The sequence below is a fragment of the Platichthys flesus genome, chromosome 22 (assembly GCF_949316205.1).
Source record: "Platichthys flesus chromosome 22, fPlaFle2.1, whole genome shotgun sequence".
NCBI classification, from domain to species: domain Eukaryota; kingdom Metazoa; phylum Chordata; class Actinopteri; order Pleuronectiformes; family Pleuronectidae; genus Platichthys; species Platichthys flesus.
The window spans coordinates 6,051,884-6,072,353 of record NC_084966.1 but is presented as its reverse complement, the minus strand read 5'-3'; the positions used below and the strand labels follow the sequence as shown (position 1 = coordinate 6,072,353).

At 44.6% G+C, this 20,470-nt stretch overlaps 1 protein-coding gene across 13 annotated transcripts; it reads right to left on the bottom strand.

Moving 5' to 3' along the window:
- Positions 1-4,428: 4,428 nt before the first annotated feature.
- On the bottom strand, positions 4,429-20,107 carry abi2b (abl-interactor 2b). 13 transcript variants are annotated; one of them, XM_062380372.1, is made up of 12 exons: positions 19,963-20,107; positions 16,257-16,424; positions 15,962-16,138; positions 15,036-15,053; positions 14,704-14,807; positions 12,310-12,456; positions 10,324-10,448; positions 9,842-10,048; positions 8,717-8,881; positions 7,805-7,891; positions 7,162-7,347; positions 4,429-6,981 (listed from the first exon to the last, which is right to left on the bottom strand). In XM_062380372.1, exons 1-12 carry the CDS (start codon positions 20,077-20,079, stop codon positions 6,806-6,808), a joined length of 1,677 nt encoding a protein of 558 aa, XP_062236356.1. In that variant the 5' UTR covers positions 20,080-20,107; the 3' UTR covers positions 4,429-6,805. The 13 variants fall into 13 exon arrangements, with proteins under 13 accessions (XP_062236356.1, XP_062236358.1, XP_062236361.1 ...); XM_062380374.1 differs by lacking the exon at positions 7,805-7,891; XM_062380377.1 differs by lacking the exon at positions 9,842-10,048.
- Positions 20,108-20,470: the final 363 nt, after the last annotated feature.

The window sequence follows — 20,470 nt, the reverse complement described above, 5'->3', positions numbered from 1 at the left end:
CACAACCACATACACACATGTCTACACAATCCACACAATGAACGAGAGCCTCCCTTTAACGTGATGGTTCATATTTCCCATTGGAAACTCAATCAGACGACCACAGAGAGATGGAAAACTGATAAGAGGCAGCAACACAATGAGGAAAGACGCAAAAAGACGACACTAAAGGACCACAAACATGCAAGATGATCACAAAGTCAAATACTGAGATGATGACACACTTAACAACTACAAAATTGCACGAAACAACTCCAGAGACACACAAATTGAATGTGCAAAACAGCCAAAGAGACGCAAAGCAACAACAGAAATGCAAAATTGCTACAAAGACACACAAAACTACACTAACATGCCAAATGGCCAGGGTTTCTTCCACAAGCGACGGCAACACAAAGGACATCTAAAACACTCAAAGACAAGGAAACTAAAAGGCCGTTCATCATTTTGCGTTTCATTTTTTGTGTGTGTGCGTCTCTATTCTGTGCGGTGGTCCTGCCCTCAGGGGCTGGGGGGGGGGGGGGCTTTCTACACACTGTATGCTCCCAGGGGCCCATCTGTCTCCATCCATGTTCAAACAAAGCAAATAGAGAAACCTGAACCTCTACCGCCCCACAGCATCAGCACAAGACAGCTAATATCAGGAATAAATCCTCCAATTAAATAAAATAGGTGATTATTTCAAATCCCCTCACAGGTCAGTGCACGATCCACCGAGCACAGAGGTCAGGTTCCATCCTGCTGCCTCGACACACTCTGTGCAAGAGCCAACAAAGAGGCAGCGAGGTACAGTAGAGCCCTTTTTATCAGTGGAGGAGAATCCTAATTCCCAATAGACAAGTCCAGACATTCAAGTCAGCCGCAGCCTCATTCCAGCCTGAAACGCCAGGCTGGAGGAAATCCTGTGTCAGCACATATTATTCCCACAGAAGCAGCACAGGTGGACATGTCAGATTTACATTTAAAGAGTCAGAGTTAAGTTTTCTGAGGTAAAGAAATTAAGTTTTAAGTAATTCTCAAACATTTTCACTGCACTTTCCTCCATTGTTTCCCTGAAGGTGACACATATCCGGAATTTAAAATGCCATATAAGAACAGACTCAGCATCCTTTACCTCTGCGCTGGGCGCGTGTCCGTGCGACCAGCAGCAGGATGGAGATGACGCTCCACGTCGCCCACCTGCCGCGTCCACGCATCCTCCCCAAAGTGCGCGTTTTGTTTTTTTAAACTCTGACAGAGAAAAATAAAAAAGAGGGTAAGAATCCTTTCAGGGGCTCAGAGGAGGTGTGCTCATGTCCAGGAGACACACAAACACACACATACACACACACGCTCCTGCAGGAAGATGACCAGCCGCGTGTCCACCTGACGAGGATGTGCGCACCTTTACGCACGGCGCAGCGCAAAATAGGCGCCGGGTGTCAAGCGAGAAGGGAAGCACACGGGAACTTCCTGCGGTTATTTTTCAGAGTAAAAGCTCCACTTGTAAATTTGATTTCTCCAATTGCAATTTGATAAACTGGCCACACAATGGTTCACATGGATTCTGAAGCTGTAAAATACAATGTGAATGTTTTATGATGTGTTTTGGGGGAAATCAGTTTTTATAATAAGATTATTTTCAATTTTCAATGTTTTTATTATTATTTATGTTTAAATGCCTAACTGTATATCATGTATATAAGTATAAGTAAAAAGTGTTTTATTTATTGCAGTATTCTTAGAGTACACTTGAATTGTACTTATACTTGTGTGTTTCCTTTGGTTCTAGTTAATAGTTTATATTAACAACATTTTGGATGCAAATATAATTTTTACTCTCTTAAATGAATGGCTACTTTGCAGATTGAGATGAATACAGAATTAGACTAATACATTATAATTATAGATTAAGATAATCTGGAACATATCAAGGAAAACCACAATTTGGACACATTTGCCTTTATTTTGAAAGCGGCTGCCTTGACGGATCAGCTCTGGGTTAATTTACAGTGCAGCCTGAAGGCCTGAGGGCCATACTTCAAATTAGTGTCTGAGGTCTGACCTTTCTGAAAGCTTCGCCTCAGGCTGCATGAAGCTGTTAAATCCACTATATTGAATCCCAGAGAACTGATGTGGCAGCTGACAAGAGTGGAAGAGAAAAATGGAGTCGGCCATGGACGAAAATTGAGCAAAAACACATGTTGGATAGAGTTTGTAGTATTCACGAGGAAAGTGGCTCATAGAGGGAAACAAACCAGGAATTGTCTGATTTGACAAAAAGGGACAATGTGGGAGATGACAGCCTCTATTCAATTAGACACTCTCTCTGGCCCTGACTGTAGATTCTGATTATTGAAAGGGGTGGGAGAAGTTACCAGATGTTTTATTTGAGAAGAAATACCAATACAACAATGCAAAAATACTGCAGTAAAAGCCTATATATATATAATGTGCAAGGCGCCTTTGAGCAGCATGTACTATTACTGTTTCTGCAGAAGATCGACTGTTACTACAAACACAACATATGACACGTTTAAATCGTAAATATTGAGGTGTGGTTTTCATATGTTACACAAATCGCACTGATTTGAGTTCAGCCTCAGCCCCCTAGGGAGATTGCTGCTTGTGGAAACATAAAGTCGAGCTTATTCCTAGAACAGTCGGATCCCCGTCAGGGCATCCGGCTCATAGGTTCCCCATGCGTTTGACTGAGCCTCTGTTCAGGCACGTTGGCGTTGCGGTGTGACACCTGTCTGCAATGCCGGCTAAGAAACTGCATTCCTCCAGGAGAGAGAAAGGCTTCACATGATGACAGACACTCCATAACTATCCACACACAACACGCACATGCACACACGGCGAAAGGTCAGAGAGCTGAACCCACAAGTCTTTCAAGACAAGGACAAGTTCGATTCAGGAAGTTTCAACTACAAACCTCCCCCCCAAATAAATGTATTTTGTAGTATAGATGTATTATGTGCAGAGGGAAAGCGGGCGATGTGTAATGGGGTTTGTCAGAACTTGTCCTCCCCCCAGTCTTGAACCTCACGACCAAACAGAAGAATCCCTGACAAGTCTCGCCCCCCCATTTCCGTGCCAATCCTGTCTGCACACGTAAAAAGATAAGTCCACTTTTCACTGCGATTTCACCCCCCCCCCCCCAATCCTCTTCATTCACACGCTTCAAGTTTAAATTCCATCCATCTCTCCTCCTGCTCTTAGCTGTCAAAGCTCAGGAGGAGTCATGCTGAAGGTAGCACTTATATCGCCTGTCTTGTCTCGATACACAATATGAGGCCTGTTCCATTCAGCTCGGCTGCAAGGAGAGGAGAACACGGAGCTGCCAGGTGACAGGAAGTGTTCCGGCAGGAAAGTGAGATTCCAAACATCTCAACTTAACGTGGTTTGAAAAGAACATTCATCTGGAAACTGTGTGTGAGTGGAAGTGAGCAAAGCATCATTAAATGAATTACATACCCGACCTTAGCAGTGGGTCACTTAATTCTCACGTTAACTGAACATCTCCTGCATATTTCTTTCATTTTTTATTATTAAGGGTAAAATGTCAGAAAGAAAAAAAAATTTGAGATCCTGAGAAAATGTTGTGAGATCTCGCAAAAACGTTTCCATGTGAGTTGAATGAAATGGGGGGGGGGGGGGGGGGGGGGTAGCTGAAGAAGGGAGGGAGAGCAACAGAGAGGGGAGCTGAGTGAGATAACAGGAGAGAAAGGGATAAGGAAGAGGGGGGGACAGAGAGAGAGGGAGATGAACATTTATGGAGGTCTTGCAATAACGCATTCATTATCTTAAAGTGATCAGACAGACAGACAGACAGACAGACAGGTATGTGATTGCACAGTGCAAACATACAGAAACCCACCAGTGCTGTTACATGATCGTTCTTTGAGTGATGCCGTGACAATGAACCCATGGGACACAACAGCTCATTGGGACACCAGATGTATCTGAATATGCTTTTATTGTCACTGTAACTTAATCTAGGAGGTGCAGCAAAATCCTTATGTATCAAAGAGACATTCTAATATGTGGAATATGTGTGAGCTCTGCTGTGGAACATTTGTGCTGCATTATTTTATCCTGTGTATTATTCAACCTTTACGTTTGTTGGAAAATCCTGGATAGTGTAGCTTGAACTGTCTTTTATAGAATAAATTCACTATCATGTGGTAGTTGCTATGTTTTAAAGGATTATGAATCAATAAGAATTAAGTAGGAAACCAAAGTTCTTTAAGATCATGAAATAAAGTACTTGACCCAAAATGTGAAGCAATATTGAAAACCTATATCTAATTTAAATGATTTCATGTAGTTTGAATAAAGCAGCGTTAACAATCAAGAAGCTTTGAAATGTGAACATTTGAAGATGCATTCCCAATCATTAATGTGCAAATACATACAAACAAGCACCAAGACATAACTACACCGTAAATCTTAATAACTTTATTGTCTTTGTTCTCATGAATTTTACAAATATGATACTTCTGCAATTCAACTTTAACTGTGCAACACAATGGCATTATGGACTGTTTAGACGCCGCATCCCGAGGGACGCCTGTGACTCCAGGGGCTGTGAATCCTGCAGACCCGGGCTTTCCATTTGGAGCGTTGGAAAATAGAAATAAAAACCAAGAGTCAAGCTTTTTTTGCAATTGAACTTGAGCATTAGCATTTATCGTCATCCGTTCAACTCCCGCCGCTTGGGGTTCTTTGTCCGCAGGATTCACGAGCAGCTCACACACAGGATTTTTCACCACTGACGCAATGGCGGCTACTGACAGGGGAGGGAGCCGGGTCCCTTCCCCTCCGTCCTCCCCCCCGCGGGTCAGAGACGACTCCTCGGAGGCGGGCTTGAAGTAAGGTGGGTACAGTCTCTTTGGATGAGGCTGGCGGTACCGGGTCAGAGCTGCAGGGCTGCTTGTCTGTTTGAGAATGGGTGATCTCGCCACACATGTTTTTTTTGGGACACCAGTACAGATAAGAACAATGGCATGCAAGACTCACATACAGACCCACTTGTTATTATTTCTTTTTTTTTTTAATAGAAAATAAAGATTCTGACATAAGTACAAGCACTGAGCCCTCGCAAACACCCAACATCCAAGCGTATTGGAAACAGTACGGAGGACCGACGATGCCTAAACTGACGCCGTTAAGAATTATCGGGGACTTGCGACGGTTAAAACCATTTCAACACAACAGCTGGCTTCTTTTCATATTCAATAAGTCCCGTTTTTTGAGGACGTAATACATCTCACATTTATATTATTTCTTCTTCTACACCTTTTTACTACAAATGTATGTGCTTTTGATTTAAAGTAACCTCGGGGAAAACGGATGGAGAAAAATAAAAAATAGGAGAGAATAAAGTTTTGTGTCTCAACGACAAATCCAACCCCACTCCGGCCAATTTATTGCAAATGAAGTGAGAACCTTGGAACAGCAACACACACTTCAATATGGCACAAGCATCTTAGATATGACCTAAATGCGTCGTCGTTGTAGGTGAATATCAAAAAACCAAACCACACCATATCTAAAAGTATTAAGACATTAATCTTCAGAAGAGCAGAAGAGAAAAGTTTTTTTTTTCTTCCCCCCTTGTTGAAACATGCAGTCTGCCGGTCTCCAGGCTAAACTTGATCCTGGACCCCCTTGGTAAAACTCTTGACAACATAAAAAATAAAATCAACCCTTCGTGTCGAGTGCGTCACTGCAAACGATTAGTGCGCCGGCCGAGCTAAAACGTTCCTACTGTTCACGACAGGAGCTGCGGAGTAAGACTTCATAATCCAGGTCATTGTGCAGCTGACGAGCTCTTGCTCTCCTCTCACTTGTTGGATGGACCCATAAAACGCACACTGGCCAGCAAAAGTGGAGAATGTAGTGAGTCAACTCGCCCCCTTGAGTTCAACCTCGGACTTGCAATGGCCCAAAACATTTTCGGATACTTAAATAAACTTTGAAAATAAAGGTGAATGTGGATTTAAAGCACTCTCGGGGGTTTTCCATTGGCCTTCAGGCGTCTTCACAGACCCACCTTCATCTTGCTTAGTGTGTCACCTTAAGACATTTGATGTGCTTATCTTAGTAAATGTCAGCTTTGGCGCACTCCCTGCTGAGGTACCTAACTAAAAAGTTTTGTCAAGTACAGAAATGACTACTTTGTCCCCTTCGAGGATATTGTTGTTGCATCATACTTTATATATATATATATATATATATAGCGAGAGGTGTGTTTTTCTCTTAAACGTCTCTGGAGTGTTAAGGAGAGAATCTACACGGGCCGACACATTCTTCTCAAGCCCTTTCTCTGAGGCTGCAATGTAGAAATCCCTCTCAGCAGCCCCATCTACCTGCTCACTGTTTATCCCACTACAAAATCCAATAAATATTCTTAAAAATAAGGGCAATTTGGTTAAACAAATCAAAAAAAAGAAACAGATGAAGCAAAAATTCAATGTAGTGGCCTCACGATGTAACACAAAACTCTCAAAATACAACAAATCCATCACCGTTCCAGTCCTCAGTCAAATAAAGAAACAAAGAAAGAAATAAGTCAGGGAAGGATATATCTAGAGTAGTGGTTGTTTTACAATGGCGACTATGTCGAGAGAATGACAGGGCTTCAGTTTGTCATGTTGCAACTTCTTTAAAAACTGCTCCGTCTCCCCACCTGCTTCTCTCTTCTCTCCGTGCACGGAGGTGATCATACTCCTACCTGATCACAGTCTTTGACCTTAAACCCCTTCCCTTCCTCATCAAGAGCTCCTCCCGCTCCTCTTCCTCTCAGACGGGGGATAGTTCAGTCGGCGTAGTGCATGATGGACTCGACGTAGTTGCCGGGGAAGAGGCCTGTGGTGCTGTTCATCACGCCCTCGTACCAGCCGTCGTCGTTCTTCTTGATCACGTAGATGATGGCGCCCTCCTGGAACGAAAGCTCGTCCTCTTTGTCGCAGCTGTAGTCGTAGATGGCCACCACTGAGTCAACGAAACAATGATCACATGGTCATCGAAACAGAAGAAGATGCAGGCATTTTCTTACATGTTAAACTTGAAGTACAAATAATTATTTTGTAATTTCAAACTTTGCAACCAAACACAATGTTCCAACTGCGGAAGGTACGAGTGAGTCACTCAGCCCTCGCGATGATGTCACACCTTTCTCCAGGTAGCTGCGTGGGGCCCAGGGCGGGTCCTCCTCGGCGTACGGGTCGCTGTACTCCACCACCGCCGACTCGTCTTCATCCTCTTCATCCTCGTAGTCATCCGGCAGCGGTGGCGGAGGCGTGGGCTCGTCAAACACCGGCTCGTCGGAAGGCGGAGGTGGGGGCGGCACGTCTGAGACTAGAAGTAGTTTTGAGGGAGGCAAGAAGAAGAAGAAGTAGTTAAAGGAGAGGAGTACAAGTACAGGGACACAGAGGAGGGATTGAAATTCACATGCATTGAAGGAAGGAACAGAAACAGACCATGCTGTATGAAAAGAAACTTAATACGTCGAAATCAGAAGGGTTCGATATGACGGGTACAAAGGATGCACATACTGATTCAACTTGCATTTAAAGAAATTTAAGAAGGAGCTGGACGGTTGGGATCGCTGAGAGGAATCAAAGAGGACACAGATATGTAGAAACATCATCATGCTCATGGACAAACACCAACAGGCCTCATTATTCACATCATGCTTTCGGTGGTTCGGTCACCTAGAGGGCACGGATCACTGATGCTCACTAACTGCTGGGGGAGAGGGTTCCAAACAAACGGAGGTCATGCAGAGGGAGCGAGGAGCTGAAGAGCCACTTACTAGTCTCCTGAACTCGGGCCACAAAGCCCATCAGAGGCAGTTGAGGGGTGATCTGCATGGAGGGGGGAGGGGGCGCGAGCGGGCCGGCTATCACCGAGAACAAATAGGTAAAATAAAATCAACACACGGAGATGGAGGAGGACAGGGCCAGAGAGGGTGCGTCGCAGTGGGACAGACATGAGGACAGCAAAGACACAAGAAAATGAGATTAGAATAAACATGTAGAGCACAAACAATATGCAGACAATGACTTTTAGCAAAGCCCAAACCTGGGACATCCATAATTCATAGTATAGTTTCTTTCCATTTGTGGCTGTATGGATGGAATTTTCATGACCAGTGGAAGATTACTCTTAAGAACATACTGCACAAATCACTGTGATGCAAATTGACATTTGAGTTTGGATAGAAATAAAAGTGTAGCACTCGATCAGACAGTGCTAGAGACAAATGGGGGGTAAAACATTTTAAAGAGCTGTAAAGACAAGGAGCTGGTATAAAGCAGAAGCAGAGTGGAGGCAAATAATCGATCGGGAAAATGTCAGACCACAACAACAGACGGATCTTTTCTGAAGAGATACAAACGGCAGAGTAAGACTTTGGTGATCTGCTCCCTCTGAAATCTAAAAGTTTGGAGAGAAGCTGGAATCCGAGAGAGCGGATTTCAAAATAAACAGATGATGAGATTTAAGACTGAAAGGAACCTGGATAACAACAAGAATTGTTTAAGTGTCTGGTTCAACGTTAAACAGCTGTTAGTAGTAATAATCGTAGTAGATATAATTTCCTGCTTCAATACAAAGGACATGATTAGGTTTGTTCGACAGTAATAAAGGTAATAACTATCTAATTTTGAGTTATTTAGAGGAAATTGTTTAATAGAGCCACTTGAACTCCTTGGGATAAACAAACCTTGGTTCTGGGCGAAGTGTGGTCCCCCGTTGAGCTGGCTCTGGGCCATGTTGGGCTGACCGGTGACAGACGAAGGCCGGCGGTACGGCAGGGAGCCTCCCACCTGCGAGTTCTGCTGTAGCTGCGGCTGCGCCGGGCGGTTCATGCTGTAGAACTGCGCCGCACCTGAGGAGAGACGACACCAGGGGGAAGCAGAGAGTCATTCAGTGAGATTGGGGAGCTGGATCTTTGTATAGCTCTAAAACTGAAATAATCCTTCAGTGTGTATTATAAAGGCATATTAGTTAATGATAGTTAAGAAACCTGATAATTGGGTTTCAGGAAACATTTCTGAAGAAGCTCCTTAAACAATATGACTCAAATTTGATATGATTTTACATTTACACAGAAGCCACATTATACCATGAACAGTAGCACAGCACATTGACTGAAAATGACAATATCCAGCAGCCACACAACTCACAGAGAAAAGGCGAAAGAAATACAAACGAAATGAAGAATTCACTGCGAAAGCTTCTCACCACACGGCTCATGCATTATAGATCAGAACATCATCATCAACACAGACGCAGGCAGCTGATGAGATGCTGTGAAAAATGAAGAGCGGAGAATCCAGCTGCGGCACATGAAACCAGGCTGTGTGATCCAGACTTTTTGATATCCGGGACAGTTTTTATCAATATTCTCGACGGTGTTCTACAGTGACCTTTAAAAGTGGAAATTCTCTTCTCAGCTGTTTGCTTAAAAAGGTAGAACGGAAGTCAACATGAGACTTGCTGCTGAAGATTTTCCAAGAAGGCAATAATGGACTGAAGTTATCTGCATATTACTGCCACTGACTGTCAATCAGTGAAACTGCAGGACATGATATACCAACAAAACAGCTCTGGGTTTGATTTTGTTTACTAGCGTTTAGTCAACATTATCTCTGAAGACGTGACTTGATCTATAACTGATCGACAGTAATAAGCCGTCAGACAATACCATTAAATATGCTGGTTGATGACACATCAGTGGATGAACACATCTTTGCTCAAGGCGGGAGAGGATGCATGTCAGGGGGAGGCAGGATGGAGGATGTGGAGAGGGAGCGGATGAGCTTCTCCCACCGTTTCTCACACTCACCTTGTGCAGGGTTGCCGAATGTGGCTGTGCCAGTGGGGGCCGCAGTGGCAGGGAGCTGGGGAGGGGGTGGTGGTACAGGCGGGATCTCTACAGGTGGGTTGGGGGCCTGTGGGGGGCTGTCTAGGGCAGAGGGCCCCGGGGGACCAGGGGTTGTGGCGGAGGTGGGGTTGTTTGAGGGAGGTTTGGCGGGGTTGGATGGGACAGGGACTGAAGCCGAGGGGCCGAAGGTCAGGGAGTTGAAGAGGTGTTACAAAACAATCCGGAAGGAGAGAAAAGATAGGTGAAGGAGGTCAAGATAAGAGTGAGAAGGGAAGACAGGAATGCAGTAGATCCAGGCTGTCACACATTGTGATTTGAATTTAAAACCATTTGAAACCCGGGGTATAGACTCAAACATTTGAAAAAGATTAGTCAAGTTAGTTTCAAACACTAAATCATCATGCAGTCAGATTCCTCGAGAGGACAGAAGAAAGAGGTGTTACCTGGGAAGGCATTGGGCGGGGCCGGGGTCGGCACAGCGATGGGTATGCCCACGCTGCCACTGCCGCTGTTCTCCCGGCTGCTGCTGCGACTGCTGCTGGGGTGGCTGCCTCCGCTGCTCCCACTGCTGGTGGTAGGGTGGCAAAAGAAATCAGGCCACTTACACTCAGGCACACTCGCACATTCAGACCTCTGGGAGAAACTGCCTTTGTTGCGCAACTCGCCTCAACATATAAATGTTGAGGCCTACATTTGAAAGGTAACCCCAGGGAACTTCACTTAAAGGCCGGGTATAATCGAAGAGGGGGGGGGGGGGGGGGGGGGGGGGGGGGGGGGAGTTCTTATGACCCGTCATGCAACCATGTAGAAAAGCAAGTGTGTTTACAGCTGTTTTTAAACTGCAGGTAAAACTCAGCCATAATAGAAGGGGCCAGAAACTTTACTCACAGTCCTTGTAAACAACATAATTGCGCAAATGAATAGTGTTGCAGTCACACATAAGTTGTGTACAGGATGAAGAACAGATTGAAAGAGAAGTGGGCTCGAGTATCAAACTGTAGGGTTTTGTAAGGTTGAAGAAATTGGGTGCGGCCTCTGGATGCAGTTTGACCATCCAACAAGCACTGGGTGCTTGCAGCTTTCTTAATTTCATATCCACGAATACTAGTTTACTTTATCAGATAACTGATTAAATAAAATGATAAGAAAGTAGCCACGACCTTGTTGTTTCTCACTTGCAGACTGTGGTCCAACTCTGATATTTGAACGGTACGAAAGACACTGAAAACTGCTCCTTATTCATTTAGATGCAATTGCTTTGTTTTCTCAAGCGACGCTCTGTCATCCCCTTATTTGCTGGTGCTTCCAGCTCATTTGCACAAGCTGAAAAAAAAACTTAATCCTAACACTCATATTTATGGCAGCCACTGTGACGCTACTGTGCGAATAAGCTGTATACAAACATTTGTGTCTGATGATTCAGTGACGTCAAAGATGGCAAACTAGCGATAGTTCCAGGGCCATCACAAAGAACAGAAACTTATTTTGAGGGAGGGGGCAGGGAAACATAATTTAGAAGAATTATTAATGTGGATTAATAGTATTCAAAACAATATGAGTGTCATTCATCTTTATATTCCAGTTGCTACCAGCCTAGAATGGGTGTTCACGTAAAGTTGTATGTCGCATCCCTTTTCCTGGCTTCTCAATAACTCATAACCCTCATGAGCATTCATGTGTTAGCGTGAGCGGTTATGCTTTAGAGATGACTATGTGCCACAGCAGCGAGAAGCATCACCAACGACAAATGACAAAGATGACGCAGGACGAAGACAAAGATATAAAAAGCAGGAAGCATCAAGACACATGGGGCAGACTTTTGGTTGGACAGAGGAGAGCTCATGGCTGGGAGATGAAGAGAATGAGTTATGGATGGAGTGATGCGGATTAAGAATCGGCTGAGAGGAGAGTCTGGGGAAAGTTGTCTTGTCTATTAACGGACTAGGATGGTTTAAGATTTTTGGGGCAACAGATCGGCACAGTAGAGAGGAGATCTATGAATATTAGTCTGTCGGGATGGAAGTCATCTTGGGTTGACAGGGCTGTGAGGCGATGTTGCCCATTTATTTCGATCACTACAGGAACCTGTGTCTCGCCTTGCAATCTTCACCTCGTCCTCATTTGAGCCAGGAGGAGAGCACGTAGGTGAAGGGTTTCCAAATCAAGTGTTAATCTGGGCTTTCCTTTCAAGTTGGAACTGTTAAATGAGGTCATACTTGTGAGTTGAGGTGGAAAAAAAGAGACGGAGTGATTATACTTTCCGTAATAAGTTACTTCAGAGAGGAAGAAGAGGGGAAAAGATGCTCAGATGATTGCTCGCACTTTTAAAGTGTTGGAGAGGAGAAGGAGAAAGGGGAAGTAGGTGGAGGAAAAAAGGGGCTTGTTTGAGAAGTGTTGAGAGGCATGCTGGGAACAGGGGAGGGGGGTACCTGTACGTGCGGTTCCTCTGATTAACGGATGCAGTGCGTGCAGGGCTCTGCTGGGGCTGAGCCATGTTGCGCGTCGGGCTTGAGACGTAGTCGTTAGGGACAACGGGCGGACGCACCGGCTCGAGCGTCCTATAGGGGGAGTGGCGCCTGCGAGAGGGTCAGGAGGGGGCATCCACAGAGAAGTGTAGGGGAAGGGGAGGGGGGAGGAGGAGAGCAAGAAACAAACAAGTGCAAACTTAAAAAAGGGGTATGTCAGGTGGTGAACATCGGGGGGATGGGGGGGTTGGCTGGGGTCCACATGTGTTGAGGGGCAAACAGCGGACGTCAGGGCGGAACGCTGCCATCGCCTAAAAACCACACTTCCATAAGATGTGCACTGTCTCCACGGTCGGGTAGATTTAAAAGGCATGTAGGAATCTTCTCCCCTTCCACTTCCTGAGTTTGCAAAGTGCCATTCACTACGGGTTCCACTTCCTCAGAGCTAGTAACCTCCAAACTGAAAGTCCTGATGAAAAGTTTGGAAGGTGCAATCACGCACCCGCCTTTTATGGATTTTTGTGGTGTTAAATTTGAAGAGGAATAAGCTGTTTTGATGACAGTGAGCTCTCTGCTTGCAGATATGCCACAGGATCTAGATAACAGTGAGCCCTTTGTTGAACAGAAATAGAAAAGGACAGTTTTCTGGTGACAGCTACAAGACAATGAAAATTGTGCTCAAGTGATCCAGAAACGTTCAAAAGGTGGCTTCAGATTGGCTGAAATATTTCAAATTAGTTATACCAATGTGTCCCGATCATAACTTTGAATCACCGCCTACAACTTGCACATTCATTAAAAAAGAAACATGGAAAGTGATTTTTAACCCGACAGCAGCGCTATGCTGGTGGCGTCTTCGGTTTTTTTAAATGAGGAAAAGAAAAACAGAACCCTGATATTTATTGATCTGTTCCTGAGAAGATGCAGTGGCATGTTCATTTCCCAGCTGACACAGTGCGATGACCCATCTCTGAGCACGGTTGCTATGGCAAAAACCTTGCTGTGAGGAATATGGGGCAGCCAGGAGTGGGCGGGCTTGGTCGAAAAGACACAAAACTGAAAGTAAATTTGGAAAAAACAAACGAGGAAGAGGAAGTCGAATAACAAAGGAGAAACTATAAATTGAAATCACGAATAAGATGTCCGCACGTAGCCACAGGCTGCGGCGGAAGGTGGGCCATGGAGAGCTGGAGCTGTGGTTGATCGCCATGCGTCTTGAAGGGACAGACACACAAACACACACACACACCTCGGAGGGGTGGACACAATCACAAATTCAGAGACAGACAATTGTGGAGGTTATGGACACACACCCACAAACATACATTTCCCACATACACAGAGAACAAACTGCATTTGATGCCCAGGAAGGTCCCACGGGTGACAACAACACAACATTAATGTGCTGCACTAGCCGAGTCCCTGTGGGATAAGAGATACCTCCGACAGTCAAGACACAGAACAGAAGAAATATTTTAAAAAAAAAACTTCAGCTTTAATACCATAAGAACATTTACAGTGACCTTTATAGTCGTGTTCCTCCTGCGCCCCTGGCATTAGACAAATTCCCAGTGAAAAGCTTGAAGACTGGGAGATCGGAGCGCTCACCACGTGCACAACATTCTGCTGAGCCCCGGCCCAATTACATGTCCTTTTTTTTTTTATATATTTGACACTGCAAACTCAAATTTGACAGTTTCATGCAAACTTTACTTTTGTGGTTAAACAACAGCCCAGGGCAGAATGGTCGCTTAATGGTTGGCATTCTCACAAGAAGAACTTTGCTGGTTGTTAGTGTATTATTAGCGCTTTCTCTTCCCTATAATCTGTTTCTTCCAGTTTCATAATTCGAGAAGTGATGACCATATGCATAAAAATACCACCAGGGGATTGCCATATTCGGGGCAGAGTGCAAGATCCACATTGGCACAAACGTATCAGTCAGGAAAAGGCCTTTATTGTGCCTCAAGAGGTGTGTGCGATATGTTTGAGAGTTTCACGTAAAAATCTCTCCTGCATAAAGATACAAAAGGGATAAAGGAACACATTTGGTGAAGGGCCTTCCCAAAATAAAAAGAGACTCTAAACCCAGTCTCCCACTTGCAGATGAAAAACCACAACAAAGATTACCGCTGTGATGAGAACTACCACTGACGTCCATTCTAAATCACCCCGGGGACACTAATTAAACAGAGGTAAAGGGGAGATGATGAAACTGGGAGCAACCAGGCTCATCTGAAGGACTCGTGGTTTCTGTACCAAAGCCACAGAACACACACACTCAGTTTCTGATAGACACCGGTCTGCCTCCTTACGTCCGTCTGAGCTCCCAGCGCGGCGCTGGCACGTTTTACATACCCAAGGGTCCCTTTGCCTGACATGGGTGGGCTGGGGGGCTTCTGTGTGGGGGGGTTGGTGCGAGGGAGTCCGCCTCCTCCGGCCTTCATGTTCTGGGCGCTGGCCTATAGCAGGACAGGTGCAATGTTATTTGTGAGTTTATACAATTAATTTGATAATTAAGACGAGTAAAAACATGTACAAAAGTTATCTGTCTTGGCAAAGTATTTCTTTAAACAGTGAGGAATCTCAAAAAAAAAACGAAGGAAAAAGAACACTCCCACAGCAAACCAAACCAAATAACAAATACATATCACCTCCCTCGTTCGAGGCGTTTACTTTGATAGTCTTACCTTAAACCTTTGCAACCACTACGGTTGATTATAAAGATACAATAAGGCAAGCAGAAAGAGGGGGGAGAGAAGAAATCAGAGGATTAGTGTGTGAAGGAGGAGAGAAAATAGGGGGGGGAACAACAATTATTCATGCATGTGGTACAAAGAGCCAAGCCGGTAAGATTCAGGCAATAATGGCTCAGTGATGATCTTGGAGGAATTTGTCCTTTGAGACCTTTCGGCGAAACAAGCTCGTCTTTGTTTGCAAAGTCAGTGGGAAACAAGATTTCCAAAAAACAGCTCTGTTTACCTTTTTTATTAGATAAAATCATGACTGTACAGGAGCACTAGCAGGTGACAGACTCACAAAAGCAGAAGCTATATTTAGCCGAATGTCTTGGGTGACATTTCCCATCCTAGTGAAAGGCCTGGGTCATTGATTTCTTCTAATATTACTTGTAACTGAAACCCAGTAGTGATCGTTTGACCTCTGAAAGTCCTTTCCCTTTAGATTGTCTGCAGCGAACAGCTCAGATTAATCCCATAACACGAACAAAATCCGTTTTTTGAATTCCACACATTCTTTCAGACTGTTTTTTTGTAGGTCTCATTAAAATGTAAAAATTCACATTAGTCCTCCTGCAGCAGTGGTTCCAAGCCGCTGCTGCATGTGAACCCTGAATATGAAGTTCTTGTCACACGGAGTACTATTGATTTTTGATTTTATTCATTGGAATAATTTTTCAACACCTAAAGATGTAAAGCTGCGCAGTGCTTCACATAAAATACATTTTTATAAGATGGATGGTAGAAAAACAGTCATTATTCAGAGTTTATGTTTCCCTACCTACCCTAGTATAAACATTTGTTTCAGAAGCGGTGAATCGTCCATATAAATTAGGTCTAGCAAGGGAAACTAAGGTAAAAAGGAAGAGATTCCCCACCTTGACTCCATGACCCATGTCGTCTAACAGGCTGTAGTCGACGGGCTTGCGGATGTAGCGCACAGGCCTCTCAGGATTGGCCGGGGCGATGATCTTGTGTGTGCGGGATGTGTTCTTGTTGGTGGTGAGGATGCCGATCTCCCGCCTTGCTACTTTCTCTTTGTGGATGTCCACCGTCTGGAGACATGAAGTACAGAGGAAGACGTGGCAAAAATGAACACTGACATTCAGCAGGAATATCAAAAAAAAGTAATCATTAGTCTTTGCATGAAATCTTTGTGTGTCAGTTCCCAACCTGTGAGATGTGGTTGATGGAGGACTCCATGCGGCGGAGCTGCGAGGCCTGGATGTCCAGCATCTGAAGGACATTGTTGGCCAATGTGTTGATCAGGTAGGCTACGCTGGCCAGAGACTGGGTGGTGTAGTTCTTAGTCTCTTCCAGCGCCCTCTCTTTGTCTGGAGACTGAATGAGAGGGAAGAGAGAAATGGTGACATCAGAACTTCTGCACATATTTGGATTGGATTTCATGAAGATGGAGCGGTTTGTCAAGAGCAATCCACACTGGCACATGTTGCACATCTCATTAAAATACAGTTTCTCATCAAACCAATTTGAAAATTAACTTTTATCCAAGATGATGTCGTCAAAAAACACTTTCAGTCAATCACCTCTATTGGCAGACCAACAAAGACAACAAATGACAAGTTGTTATATAAAATACTGATACAAATCAGTCATTCTGTCATAGTCATTCATCAACTATGTGTTTCATAATGAAATAAAGATGAGAAATGTCACGTTAGAAGAGTTTAAACATTCCCTGTGACAGATTACCTCACCGTGAGGAGGTCTCCTATTAAAAACACATGCTTCCCATTAACACTGCATGAAAATTGAATCCCTGCATCTAAACTGCCAACATTATTTTCTTCCATTGTGAAATCAGGGGCTATATTCAAAGCAATAAGTGTGACGCCAACAGTGATAGTAGGGAGAGAGTTCCTGCTTTCAACAGTTGGCTTATTAATACAACTGTTCCTGATGTATTTAAGGCATATACATTTCATTAAAAGCCATCACACAGCTCGAGGGCGTATGTATCAGCCCTTTAAGTTGTATTCGTAATAGCTTAATTTAAATTCATCGTTGCGTGAGAGAGGAACGGTGAGAGATCCGATGTCACAGGTTAACATGACACACAGCGGTCCCTTCTTTGAGTCATGAAACCGTAACTAAACATCATTTCTATGGAATGCTGCTAGACAACCATCGGACAGATAAATGATCTCTGACGAATACCCTCCTTGGCGGATATAACAATACTTTGTTTTAAAGTTAACGAGCAGGAAGTGAGAAGCAGGTAATACGGCTGCAGCCAGAGCAAAAGGAGTCTTGTAAGGCAGCTGGTTCGGGCCGTGGGCGCAGCGTGGGCACATCAACTGGAACATCAAAGTGCAGATGGATCAGCTAATGTTGCTGCTGGGAAACTGCTCCTCACTGAAGCTGCATGCAGGGCTGGGCTGCAACAGCATATCATACTTAATATTTTGGAATGAATGCAACTATTTCTATCATTCATTTAGTGTCAAAGAAATTGATCAAGCAGAAAAGACACCAACTTCTTTGTTGTTGCTTCTAGAATGTGTGGACAGCTTTTATTTGTCAAATAACAGTCACTTTATGTTTTTGGAGACATATTTCACTTTGGTCAGACATTTTATCTTCTCAAATGTGAGGATTCTCTGCGTGTCCTTGTCCTGCATTTTAATGAATTGAATATCCATGCATTTTCCCAACATCAGTCTGTGTGGTGCTGACTTTACCAGAAAGATTTAAACAGATCATAATAGAAGCAGCACATAACATCGAACAAGCAGAGGTGTTCTCACTCGTCACAACAGCCACATTCTCAGTGGGAACATGTCCATTCCCCTGTAATGAGAAACCGACTGCGCTTGTGATGCAAGCAAAAAAAAGAATCTGAGGAGTCGCAAAGTGGCATCCAATCATACACATCATCGGACAGTCTGCAAACGCAAGAGCGTGGGGGTGCAGGCTTGCCTAGGGATCCAGACAAACTGGCTACATGACATTTTTTGATCTATGTATTGTTGTGTGTCTTTGTAGGATATACTGATGGATATGGACACCTGCATTTGAAAATGTTTTCTTTCTCAGCTACTCATTCGTGCCAATTACAGGTGTCTAGGCCTACTTTTTACATTGAAGCAGCTGAAAAACACCTTCCACTATGAAACAACAATTAAATCTTTCATATCCAAATATATATTTGGATATCCAAATATATATTTGGATATGAAAGCCTCAACACGTCTGAATTTCTCCATCAGGATTCACACTTAATTCTCTGAGAAATCAATGAAAACGTTTAAAAACACCCCAATTCAATTATAAAAAAGAAAAAAATCCTGGATCTGCCCCAACATTGAACGGGCTCCTTCCCCGATCCATGCTGCATCACAAAAACATAACCGCAGGTAACAAACAGGTTTCTAACAAGTTTAGCAACTTATAATTCATACAACAGCCTTTCTTGGAAATGTTCTACTAATTAACAGCTAAATAAGAAAACATGAGACAAGGTTCCTCGAAATGTGATGTAAGATATGGGACTTATACTATCAATTAGAAAATGAAATAAGACTACTTATCCAAATCAAGAGTCTAAGGAATGACGATACTGGGCTGAATGTAAAGACCATTTATCCGTCCATTGATTTTACATGACTCATGCATTTTTAGAGCATCTGTAGCAAATGTGAACAAACCGAAAGAACAACAATAAGTAGGCCAAAACACTCTCCAAGCGCAGGTTCAACAAGTGTCCATCCCTACATGACTAATGTGCAAAGACTCGGAGGCAGACAGGGCAGGGCCGAAGAGGTGAATTGCAGCTCGAAATTGAGAGATCAAGTATCCCACTAAATAACCCTCTGATGAATACTACTGTCTGTCTATTCTATTAGTGGTAATACCCATTGGAGAGCAGCTGGGTAAACCTTGCAGGGGTAGAGGAATCCAGGGCAGCTTGCCAGACAGCAAGTTGCCAGCATCCAGGAGCCGCCGCCTCTTCAGGAGAACCTGTCAGACCTGATCAGCCCTGCTCATCAAGGACGTCAGGTTTTTAGCATCACACCTTTGTCAAAACCTCATCTTGCTCACGACCGTGGAGCCCAATTTCCATCAAATCAGAGCTTTCTCTAATCAAAGCAGGGGCTGTGATTAGAGAAAGCAGGGGTGATCTGAAAGACTGGGGAAGTGGCAGCCCACCTGCAGCATGCCACAGATGCAAATGATCACTTCACGACACATACATGCTCAAAACCTCAAGCTCAAGCCAGGATCAGAAATGAGGAAGTTTAAAAGCCTGTAACTTGGATGTTGGAACGCGTTAAGATGCTTAATTTCAGTGTGTGTACGACTGCAGCATTAAAAATGTCCCAACATCATAAATCAGTGGTTTATCTCCTGTCAGGAGGAGCTCAATGGAGATTAATCTGGCCTGAGATCTGCTCCTGCATCCCCCGGTCGGTGCCCGATCAGCTGGCCGAGGTAGCAGCGGGGGCCGATCGCGGAGAAATTGATTTTTCACTGCGCCCCGTTTGTTCATTTGGACCGTGGCTGGTGCCGAGCAGCTAGCAGGCTAACGAGCTAGCCCCCACCGCGGGATGTACAAGTCACACACGCCGTTATTACTAGGAGGGGGAGGGGGGGGGGTGCGCCCCCCAAAAAACAACGCTGACCCCTCCGGGTGTGAACGCGACGCGGGTGACGACACACAATGTATTTGTGTGTGGGAGAAAACGCCCCGACTGCAGGTTGTGTTTTTGCGTTAGCCCCCAGCTAGCTAACCACGTCGGCAGCGTTAGCAGCAGCTAGCCGAGCATCAGTTGTCGCCCCGCCGCGAAAAAATTAAAGAAACCCTCCCCCCCTCCGCACACGCAGCGTGTTTTTCCCCCCTCCGCAGGTGACAGCCTACCTGGACATAGTTGCTCTCGCAGTATTCCGCGACTCGTTCCAAATTGGTGAAACTGTCCAGTAGCGCGCTTCGTCCTGCTGGAATCTCCTCTTCCAGTAGCATTTGCAGCTCCGCCATTTTCACATCTTTAGCGGAGCAGTGTGTGTATGTGTAGTGGAGGAAGGTGGTGGAGGGGGGCTCTCTCTGGCGCCGCGGCGGCCGTGCGCGGCACTGCAGGGGCTCTCCCCAGCAGGGGTTCCCAAAACATGTTGAGAACTGAAATGCAGAAAAACCAAACTCCCCACTGGATAAAACAATGTTTATGTGGTTTGGAAAAATGCTCCAGGCTTATTCTAGGCATGGCAACAAAGCCTCCTGTCAGGGATTCCTCTTTTATTCTGTCGAAGAGCAGCAGGAGAGGCTCCCAGCGGCCGGTGGAGTGCCATATTTTCTCTATTGCATTTGGGTGTGCACCATGTGGTTAACCACAAAATTTGTTAGAAATTTGCACTGCTGATATAGAAAGTGA

Coding starts and splice junctions, on each gene's coding strand:
- abi2b (XM_062380372.1), bottom strand. CDS start 20,079: ATGGCGGAGCTGCAAATGCTACTGGAAGAGGAGATTCCAGCAGGACGA. Junction 16,425..19,962: donor GCGAGAGCAACTATGTCCAG/GTAGGCTGTCAC, acceptor CCTCTCATTCAG/TCTCCAGACAAAGAGAGGGC. Junction 6,982..7,161: donor ACGCAGCTACCTGGAGAAAG/GTGTGACATCAT, acceptor TCGTTGACTCAG/TGGTGGCCATCTACGACTAC.